The sequence below is a fragment of the Osmerus eperlanus genome, chromosome 4, assembly GCF_963692335.1.
Source record: "Osmerus eperlanus chromosome 4, fOsmEpe2.1, whole genome shotgun sequence".
NCBI classification, from domain to species: domain Eukaryota; kingdom Metazoa; phylum Chordata; class Actinopteri; order Osmeriformes; family Osmeridae; genus Osmerus; species Osmerus eperlanus.
This window is the reverse complement of record NC_085021.1, coordinates 18,752,732-18,763,750: the sequence shown is the minus strand read 5'-3', so window position 1 is coordinate 18,763,750 and position 11,019 is coordinate 18,752,732. Positions and strand designations below refer to the sequence as shown.

The 11,019-nt window shown below is 39.5% G+C and overlaps 2 protein-coding genes across 2 annotated transcripts; one reads left to right on the top strand and one right to left on the bottom strand.

Moving 5' to 3' along the window:
• Window positions 1-429: 429 nt before the first annotated feature.
• Window positions 430-2,911, top strand: LOC134019237 (glutathione S-transferase Mu 3-like). The gene is made up of 8 exons (XM_062459922.1): window positions 430-567; window positions 925-1,000; window positions 1,426-1,490; window positions 1,567-1,648; window positions 1,734-1,831; window positions 2,116-2,211; window positions 2,295-2,405; window positions 2,509-2,911. Exons 1-8 carry the CDS (start codon window positions 532-534, stop codon window positions 2,602-2,604), a joined length of 660 nt encoding a protein of 219 aa, XP_062315906.1. The 5' UTR covers window positions 430-531; the 3' UTR covers window positions 2,605-2,911.
• A 131-nt stretch (window positions 2,912-3,042) lies between these two features.
• Window positions 3,043-10,953, bottom strand: eps8l3b (EPS8 signaling adaptor L3b). Its single transcript, XM_062460534.1, has 20 exons — window positions 10,715-10,953; window positions 10,392-10,423; window positions 9,344-9,413; window positions 9,165-9,229; window positions 8,865-9,023; window positions 8,512-8,661; window positions 8,242-8,327; window positions 7,944-8,089; window positions 6,304-6,425; window positions 5,972-6,092; window positions 5,806-5,876; window positions 5,514-5,588; window positions 5,158-5,303; window positions 4,807-4,963; window positions 4,516-4,556; window positions 4,336-4,429; window positions 4,052-4,168; window positions 3,783-3,868; window positions 3,534-3,666; window positions 3,043-3,417 (listed from the first exon to the last, which is right to left on the bottom strand). The coding sequence occupies exons 1-20, from the start codon at window positions 10,806-10,808 to the stop codon at window positions 3,376-3,378; spliced, it is 2,007 nt and encodes a 668-aa protein (XP_062316518.1). The 5' UTR covers window positions 10,809-10,953; the 3' UTR covers window positions 3,043-3,375.
• Window positions 10,954-11,019: the final 66 nt, after the last annotated feature.

Here is an 11,019-nt window from a genome sequence, read left to right as displayed (position 1 = left end):
GTGAATATAAGGTTTTTGGGTTTGCGGATATATTTTTGTGCTACGGTAGCAAAAAATGTGAATGCTTTGCAACAAAATTTTGGTGGGCCCAACCAAATCTTTTTGGAAAAATTACCAGCCCTGATAATATAAATGATATATATATATATATACAGTTTCATCGCCATTAAATTAGTGTTAACAACTCGCTAACTCGTTAACAACTCGCTATATATATATCATTTATATTATCAGGTCTGGTAATTTTTCCAAAAATTTGTTGCAAAGCATTCACATTTTTTGCTACCGTAGCACAAAAATATATCCGCAAAAAATTAGAGGACACCTGTTGCAGAATATAAAAGTCTGGTTTCAATTGATATCCCACTCACATGATAGTCTACACACCACTCCCACATGGTCTTTCTTGATAGGCTGTTTTTATATAACGCCTACGCCGTGGCAGAAAACTGGTTCACTCACTGACTCCGAGTGTGTCTGACTGACTACGAAATCCTTCTACTGCTTTAGCGAGTTGTTAACACTAATTTAATGGCGATGAAACTGGCATACTGGGACATTCGTGGGGTAAGAATCTTGTGTTAGGACCAGAATCTAAGCAACGACCTATCCATATTGTGGCGGGGGTGTATATGAATTTCCTGAAATTCATATATATTTTTTGCCTTGTGCAAACTGCATTATATTGAACTATTTATGGCACTGTTATTACATGATCCTGATTCGTTTCCGTCGATGGAATTCAAAAATCATTACCAAATGAAAAGGTTATGTAACTGCAAACCATCGACAGCGTGTGCTCTTTCACTGTTCCATATATAAAATAAAGTTCAGAATATTTGTATGCATTAAACTTGCATTAAAATTCCTATAAACATAATTAAATATTTATTATTTCATTGAGTATTCAATGTCTGTTAACAGCTTGCCCAGCCAATCCGCCTTCTTTTGGAGTACACTGGGATTAAGTACGAGGACAAGTTCTACCATTGTGGTGAAGGTAATTAATGTAGCATGGGAGGTACCTTTAACTCTACCCCATCACAATATCAATAATCGCCATTTCCCAATAAGGAAAGGTGGAAAGATCTCGTGAGTTAGAATTACTACTATATCTGTGAGGGGCTGTGTAAGACATTGAATACAGTTCAAGTTTATTGCCATTTGTAACAAGTTCAGGTACATTGGAATTCTTTGATCCTGCTCCTCTTGGCCATCCGTAGCAGCCTATCTAAATCTCTAATAAATAAAGGTAACCTAATTAAAAGTTCCTAACCTATACGAGTTCCTATACTTTATCTCAACAATACTCAGGTATAGCTCAGGGGGTGATTGATGGGGGTGGGGCAGAAATACAGTTTGATTTAAATATGTGCAAGTGGTTTAATAACTGATATCTTTGCTTTTGTTTTGTTTTTTGCACAGCCCCAAATTATGACAAAAGTTGTTGGTTTGATGAAAAACCCAAACTTGTAATGGACTTTCCGAATGTAAGTACTGCATACCTACAATAAAATAAAATATGCTGCATTGAACCCAACCAACTAAAACCCTTTTGAACTCAAGCTGCCTTACCTGGAGGATGGAGACAGAAAGATTGTCCAGAGCAATGCCATTATGAGATACATTGCACGCAAGCATAACCTCTGTAAGTGTATTGAACACATTTTTAGAGACCTCAACTAAGTGTTTGTCCATCAAGTTAAATGGAGTTACGTTTTCTCATCTAATAGGTGGAGAGACAGAAGATGAGAGGATTCGGGTGGACATCTTGGAGAATCAATCGATGGATTTCCGCAATGGCTTTGTGATGATGTGCTACACTGACTTTGTGAGTGTATGGCTCATTTGAGTGATTATACATAACTGAAACATGTGGACATCATATATTTTAATAAAGCTGTGGTTTACATTTAGTCATTTAGCAGACGCTCTTATCCAGAGCGGCTTACAGTAAGTAAAGGGATATTCCCCCCGAGGCAAGTAGGGTGAAGTGCCTTGCCCAAGGACACATCGTCATTTTTCACGGCCAGGAAACGAACCGGCAACCTTCTTATTAATAACCCGATTCCCTAACCGCTCAGCCATCTGACCCCCCCTGGTTCTTGCTTTCAGGACAAGATCAAACCAGGGTACATGGAGAGGCTGCCTGGCACACTGAAGCAGTTCTCAGCCTTTCTGGGGGATTGGAAGTGGTTTGTCGGTGACAAGGTGGATATTTGAGTATTTTTGAATATCGAAAGAGATGACCGTTTCCATATCATTTTGAGCTGTGAACTGACCTCCTCTCCCAGATCACATTTGTGGACTTCATCATGTATGAGCTGTTGGATCAGCACCGCATGCTTGATCCCAAGTGCCTGGATGACTTCAAGAAACTCACTGACTTCCTGGACCGTTTTGAGGTCAGTCCCGTCTCAAAAAAAGATCCCCACGTCACCATGTTATCAGAACATAGTGCTTCTTTTGTTGATCACGACTGGAACTATTACTTGACTTGTTTAACAGGCTTTGGAAAAGATTGCTGCCTACATGAAGTCAAACAGATTCATGAAGACTCCTGTCAATAACAAGATGGCCAAGTGGGGAAATAAGAAAGAGTAAAGAACAATAAATATGAAACAAAATTAGAAAACATTGGACATTAACATTAGATGCTAAGTGGGACCATGTTGAATCATTTCCTAGTTCTGCTTTAAGTGACAGAAGAAGACATTTAGAATGTGGTTTAAATAGTTGAAAACCATTAGGTTCTGTGTATCTCTGTGCAAATACTGACTGTACCATCTGTAATTCATTTGGTTGTAACATTTAGGGTAAAGATTTATTTCAATATGTTCAGTAGACTTGTTTTGGTAGATCCTTGTTTAGATTTATTTTTTAATAAAGACAAATCATTATTGATAAAAAATTGTGTTTTCTTGCACAGTGAATTGTACTTAATTGTCAGGGTTATGTCAGATTTTTTCCCCCCCAGACTTATTACTTACGAATAAGGGGAAACTATAATGAAAATATAAATATGGAAAATTTGAATTTACAGTCACATTAAAATATTAACCTGGATACATAAGTAGGCAGTTTGAAAATATATTTCTGTAAAGTTACTGAAGTTACAGTCTAGGTTTTATTAAGATTATAAAGCAAGCTTGATAAGGTGAAGGTGAAGCAACACTTCACTGATATCACCCTATAGAGCATATCAATTTAATAACAAAATCAAATTTGATATCCACAAACACTGAACTAAACAAGAATAATTTAAAGTTTAAATATGTTTTAATTCTTCAGAGTGGTTTGTCTTAAGTCTAACTGATTCTACGTGTTCTTGGTCTCGTTGAAATCTTGCTCTGATTCTTGAGGGTTTTGGTCTGTTCAGCGACCATTATAAGGACCATACCCAGATTCACTGGCAAGCTGCAGGTAAAGGAAGAGCAAAGATAAAATAAAATTAAGCCATCAAAGAAATTGTGACTACTCCTGTCTTGTGTACGTCAGGTCTTGTGTTTGGTGCCCAGTATGTGATCACCTACCGCGATGGCAGACTTGATGCTCTGGAGTTGGAAGAAGACCCTGCCTCCCTCCTCTGGGCACGCCATCCTGATGTCATCCCTGGACATCCCCAGGAGCAGCTGCCCAGTCAGAACTCCCAGGCTGCGCACCGTTCTAACCACACACAACACAGCCATTTTATGCGATGACACGGACACTGATAACTTCATGGGCTCCTTTTAAACAAGAAAACTGCGAGAAAATAATGTTGTTCGATTTTGACTCCTTACATTTTGGAGAAGCCCTTGTACTCCAACCAGGCTTTGACATCCGCAGGTCTGGATATCATGTTGAGGGGTGGTGGTGAGTGCATGTCCTGAGATAAGAATAAGGGAAAAACTTTGAGAAGCCCAATACAGGTTATTTTGCTGCCATCCCTCCCTACAGCAGGTGCCTCGTTCACATTAGAAGAGCAAAACTACCATTTACTCAGAGCATGGGGAATATTCAGAATAATTTTTAGAAGCTTTGCAGCTCTGACTAGGTCATTTATTCTCACCTGGTCGTCCTCCGCTGGCCTTCCTGCATCCACAGGCTCCAGAATATTCGGAGGCACATAACCTTCTTCCTTGCAGACATTACGAATTATCCACCACTGCTTGGACTTGTCCACCACCTTTAAACACACACACATTTGTACAGAAGTAGATTTACCTCAGCAGTTACCCTTAATTTGTTCAGACTTTTTACATAATATTTAGGTACACTTCTTCCAACTGTGAGCTACATAATGCACAGGACTTTGGTGTCTCGTAAAACAAGTCTTCTAAGTGACGGACCCACCTCGACCACTTCTCCTTTCAGGACACTCAGCTCCTGGTTGTTCCTTGCCATGAAGTCATATATCACACACATCATGACAGCCGGCTCCCTTGTGCTGTTTGGAAACAGACACCTTGTGTGAAAGCAGTTCAAACGTATACATGTATGATAACATGACAGTTTTGTTTTACTACAACTCACTGGGTTGGTGGCGGGGGGGCCCATGGATTGTTCATCATGGCCTATGGAGATAATGGTAATATAACATTGAGAAAGCATGCTACCTATGAGATAATGAGGTTAACATTACATACAGGCATTTCAACGTTTTGATATTGATGGATTATATTGCCATTCTACGATTAATTGTCAGTAAGTCCTGTAACAGTGTGTCTCTTCAATACGGGCTCTTAGAGTGAAAAGAACATTTGAGCACATTTTCCATTGAGTCATGAGAGATTATGGGCTTTGTGTGCTATGTTCCAGCTGCACCTCTTCAGCCTGCCTTGGCACTAAGGGCCCTCCTCTCATTGCGTGATGGCTGTTGCTCCTGCTGATTGGCAGACTCTGGGGTGGCAAAGGAGGCTCCCAACCATCACTGAACTGGGGTACGTATGGAGGGAGCATGCGGCCCTCTGGGTGTTTGGACCTGAAGATCAGAAGATGATTGTGGAGGGAAGGTAACAAAAGTGTCCACTGTAGGTCGCAGTCTGAACTGTCGTTTGTTGTGGTTCATGATCAATTAAAGCATGTTTATATGTTGTATTCAGCTTGGAATAGGGGGAACTAGGAGTGTGTATATGTGCCATTTTGGGTGTCGGTTTGGGGGAGCCTGTGCAGCACCTGGGGAGGTTCCAGTTGTCTCCCAGGGACCTCCAGAGCTGGTCCTCTTGTGGAGTAACCACCTGGCTGAGTAGGTAAAGGGCCTGCTCTGTCAACAGGGGGGTGAGGACTGTGGGGGGCAGGTCTTGAGGGTAAGGAGACATCAACTGGAATAGGTCCAAAAAAAGAGAGAAAGTATATTGAAATACAGAGTAAAGTTAAATCGTGAACTGCATGAATGTAACCACACATACTGGTATCTGGAAGTGTTTAAAGGGAACAGGACCTCTGCACAGTATGTTTCACACTGAAACAGAGTGAACACAGACAAGGCTTTTCAACAGAGGAAGTGCAACGTTGTAGTTTTGGACACTTACAGTGTGCAGGATAGAAAAGAAGAAGTGCACGTAGTCAGGAGCAGTGGGATTGTCGATAAACCCGTTCACTTTCCCCTAATATTGAAAACACAATGGAAACAAGTAGGAAGTTTTTTTTTCTGACGTGTCTCTTGATTGAAAACGGGAAAAAAAAAAAAATACAACTAAGGGGCAATAATCATGCATACTGGTATTATCGCACATTTGGCCAACTGAAAATAAAGTAACAATTTGCATTGGAAAGTGCATTTTCATATTTTGTGGTAAGTGCACCAGGGAGAGGGTAACGCACCAGAAGATTAAATCCATACTTTATTTTCTGCAGACAGGAATACAATTCCTTCCAATGGGGCAAATTGTCAGCTGTAGGAAATGACAAAGCATTAAATTATTGCTATTGATCCTATTGAATATCAGGATCAATCTATGTGATTCTGGTTTAGTTAGCTTAACGCTACCATTTTTATTAGCTTTTTTCTTATTCTTCTTTTTCTTCTGTTTATTTTCATTATTTGTTGTAGCAGCTACTACTTGCTGCAGGAATAACTCCACATCACCAAGCACGTGATTTAAGATTTCCTGCAAAAATAAATAGCATGGTTGGCAAACTTTATATTAGGTGTATAGTTTCGTTATGTAAAACAAATCTGTATGAATTATTTATCATAAATGAAATCATTACAGGAACTGTAATGATACATATACAAAAACGCTGGTACTATTGAAATCAAACAAACAGGAAAACATCTTATTAAATGTGTTAATTGTAGAAGTAGGAGGCAATACTGACAACATTCCTGTTTATGTCTGCCAGTGAAGGCTCCTCTTGACTGTGCTGTGACCCCCCGTACACCTCTGTGCTACAGACAGGCTCCTCCTGAGGGGGGTACGCTGGAGGGGCTGGCATCATCTCTGGAAACACACAGAAAGGACACTTAAAATAAATACAAACCATTTTTCAATAGGTACATTTTAGTCCAGTCATTTAATGAAAAAAGGTAGGACAAATTGCAACAGAAGCAAACTCAACTGATTTTGTATCCTCAATATGTCCTGAGTAAGGAAAATCCCAAAAGAATCCCATTAGGGGAAAGTTTAGAAAAAGACCCAAATATAGCCTATTCATACGCCCATTCATTCTTTTTCTCACGTGAATATGGTAAAAATGTTAACCTTTAGATATCACCATGAAAATTACTGAGTTGATTACTTACATCAAGACAAACAAAAAATGTATTACAAGTTTTTTGAAATTGTTTGTTAACATGGGCAAACAGTGCATAATCTGATTAGGTATGTGCTAATTTGCATAAATACAGATCTAAAAGTTGGGTATAGCCAGGTGAAGTGGCTTGTTGAATCTTGTTGACATAAAACAGTAAAAGACTCAATGTTAAGGTCTGAATGGAACCCATTTAGGCTACCCATGATCATTAATACATAGAGGCAGGAAGAAGTACATTAAACCAGCCTTCATTAATTATTATTGCAGAGATGGGGTTTGGGGCTGGGTCGTTTCACCAATAATAGTCATACCATAGCTCAACACACATCCAGATGTTCCCAATAAATTGTAGTTGATCACCAGGTATGTTTTATTAATGTAGGTTGAATAATCCATGTAGGAGAAACAAAAGGAAATCTTTCTTACCTGAGTGACAGCTTAGTGACAGTTGATTGACAGTTGAGTCAACCTTGAATGAACGACTGAATCTCTGCCCCTTATGGTGACATTTGTTTGCTTCTATAGTCTTTTACTGTAAGATATCAACAAGATTCTACAAGACATTTTCACCTGGCTATATCCAATGTTTAGATATGTTGTGGTATTTATGCAAATTAGCGCATACATTGTTTTCTTATGTTACCAAAGAATTTTTAAAAGCTTTTAATACATTTTTTGTTTGTCTTAATGAAAGTAATCAACTCAGTAATTTTCATGGTGATATCTAAAGGTTAAAATGTTTAGCCTATTCACATGAGAAAATAATAGGCATGTGAATAGGCTATATTCTGTTATTTTTCGAAACTTTCCCCTAATGGGATTCTTCTGGGCTTTTTTTTCCTTACTCAGGACATTTTGAGGATACAAAAACAGTTGAGTTTGATTCTGTTGCAATTTGTCCTAGGTTGACCCCCATTTTGGCTTAAAATGACTGGACTATTTTGATCTATGGGGATTTCTTTGTAAGCATGGGTTGATTAGAATTAATCGTCTGATGACTTCATTAATTGCATGAAAACGTGCAAAATGTGAAACTCTCACATAGGTGAGAGTTAGTGCTATCAGTGCTTTTAATGACAAAATACTGGAGTTCTCAGTAAGAGAGAGAGAGAGGGAGAGAAAGAGAGAGAGAGAGAGAGAGAGAGAGAGAGAGAGAGAGAGAGAGAGAGAGAGAGAGAGAGAGAGAGAGAGAGAGAGAGAGAGACCTGTTGCTGCGTCATAATCCTGGCCGTTCCAATGAGGGGCGGGGCGAGGGGGGGTTCTCTCTGGCAGCCTATCAAAAGGAGGAGGATGCCCAGGTGGGCGGAAACCACCAGGAACCTGTTGGCCAATGATGTTCTCCAGGTCGCTCCTGGGAAAAAGAAAAATAGGTTGTCTCTAGTTACAGAATCTTCAAGTTGTGTTGGTCTGCAAACCCATTTCTGTTATCCTACAAGTTTCTAGAAGACATTGTTACCAAACAACGTTGGACAGATTGCACATGCCGTAAATGCCATATCGTACCTGATGTTGTTTTGGACTCTGCGGGGTTCAACGTCTGCCCCTCCATTCTTGACTGCCTTGTCTAGGTCAACCCTGATGTGTTCTGCCTGTAAAACCATAAGTCAACTTCCTCATGACAAAATCCTATCAAGTCCTATAAAGTTGTGAAACATTGCTCAGGACTATTTCTGCAGTGTAAGGTAATGTATCAGTGTAAATCTCTCTTTCGAAATCTCTCTTTCTTTGGAAACGGATTGAATGAGAACATGATTTTGGTCAACCGTGACTCACCCCAACCTCCTCACACTGGAACATGAAGACCTGGGATACCTGTCTGTTGCGTTCCTTCACAGTGACTGTCAGGAGGGAGTTATAGGCACAGCTGTCCAACACGGCATTGGTATGCTGGATGCTGATAAGAGGAATCGACTCCAATTCTGCCTGCAGAATCAGAGACAGAGAAAGTCAGAGAGGCGAGAGAGAGAAAGTCAGAGAGACAGAGAGATAGAGAGAGTGAGACAGAGTACAAGATCATGAGACAAAAAAAACAATGCCACTGCACATCCAAAAGTCTCCATTTGGTGAACATAACAAAGCAACCGTGGGGACAGTTTACTCTCTTAGTTGAGTCAGCACCACAATACCTTGGTCTCAATATCTGTGAGTTGGAGGTAGCCCCCCAGCACCTCCAGAATCATCTCCTGGCCCCATAGGCGCCCTTTGGCATCCAGCCTTTTCAACCTGGCCACACAGTCATTCAGGTTCTTCACCTCCTTACCATCCAGCTCACATGTGAACAAGTGCTAGACAAAAGAGGGAGGAATAAATGTTTGGTGTTGCTAGTTTTGATGCAGAGTTGCCCTACACACAGAGCATTGTGCTCAGTCTGGTGATTTCACATGGTTGGATGAACTGAGTGTACAAGCCCCATCAGGCGACCTTACCTCCGCTCTGTACTGAAAGTTGTCTGGTTGTTTGTTCATGGACTCTAAATACTCCCTTCTTTGTACTGATTAGATTACATGGGGAAAATATGATTACTTCCACAGCAAATAGTTATACAGTAAAAGTCCACAGAATATCTGAAGAGTCAACAGTATATAGGGTTGGATGGTGAACTTACAATATATAGATTTGCCAGTGGGTCTGGACATACCTGACCTCATTATGGAACCTTTCTTATGAGGGAATCTCTAAAACATACATGTCAACACTTTAATCAAGACGGTTTTGAGCTGTAGTTCTGCACAAAAATAGAACTAGCCATAATGATACATTTGATGTCTGACTTTAAAACTGCTAAACCTTATGTGTATAGTATTGTACATATTTACAATGTGAATTGATTTGGCAAAGACTTTAGCAATCGGTTGTTATATGGCGTAAATAACAGCAATCCATTCATAAGCCTTTACTAATTAAAGTGAGAATTGTGCTGGTAATATAGACTCTTTAAAACTATCTTTCCTGATAGCAGGGGCCCGTATTACCAAACATTTTCAGCCTTTTATCACAAATGTAAAGTTTACTGTAAGACGGAAATGGCCTACATGACAATAATGTCACCACACCCATTCTGTACAAATAACCAGACTGCTTTATCAACTATCCTTGTGAACACAAAGAGCGACAATTTCCAAAAAAAAAGAAAAAAGGACGTCAACTACAATAAATATCCTTCTTATTGATATTATTGAGACAGATTAAAAGTCTTCATACACAAATCTCACAGAATAACCTTACCCAATGTCCTTAAAACCTAATCTGCCACGGCGTAGACTGTATGTGAAACAAATACTTTATGCAGCTGGTGTTTGTAAGATAATGTATGAAAGACCATGTGGTCAGTTTGGGTGATGTTTAATGATTAACCCTCGTGCTGCCTTCGGGTCACATGACCCAAAGGTTCATAACGAACCATCATTGTGTTTACCCAATTTTACCCAATACAAAAACAAATAAAAATACTTTTCTTTTAACCTTCGCAATGTGGGGGGTCTGAGACAGCCCGACGGTTAAAAGAAAATGCTTCACTTTGTTTTTGTATGCGGTAAAGTTGTCGCAATACGACGGTGGGTCACAATGACTGATGGGTCAGAACGACCCGAGGAGAACACAAGGGTTAAACAATTTCCAGCCCAGATCAAGATTCAAATGATGGTAGCACATACCTCAGTATCTGACAACCAATTATGTTCTTTCCCTTAAACAGACATAAAATTAATTGAAAAATTGTTTTAAAAAAAAACTTTTACTCCTGACAAGATACAATATGTAAAAAACACACAAGGTTTAGGTTACTAGAACTAAGTTCCTTGCTGGCTAACTTAAACCATGAAATTACAAACACCATTTATTTTTTTACAGATCAAAGTATTGTACAACCTTAAAAGAGTAAATGTATATAACAGTATTTCGTTTACACAAGACCTCAACCATTTCTTTTCTCATTACTTTAAATCTTGTCATGAGACTACATTATCCATGTTGTTACCTGTCACGGTCACGCCAATGTTCTTTATCACTGTTCTATTGCTGGTCCTTTCACATCGATATTCCACACATTGCATACATATCAAAGACAGCATCCATTACATATTCCCAAGTACTAAACAAGCATATATACCTAGCTTCCTGCACACTCACTAAGGTCAAAGTACAGCTCAGCTGTCGTGGCGACATAATGGAGGTCCAGCCCATCGTTCCGTTTTCTAGATGGGCAATTACACTGAAATGTAAAATAGCTGGCATTTGGTATTCATGAGTCCAAAGGTGTGGAATCCCTGGCAATATACCCTT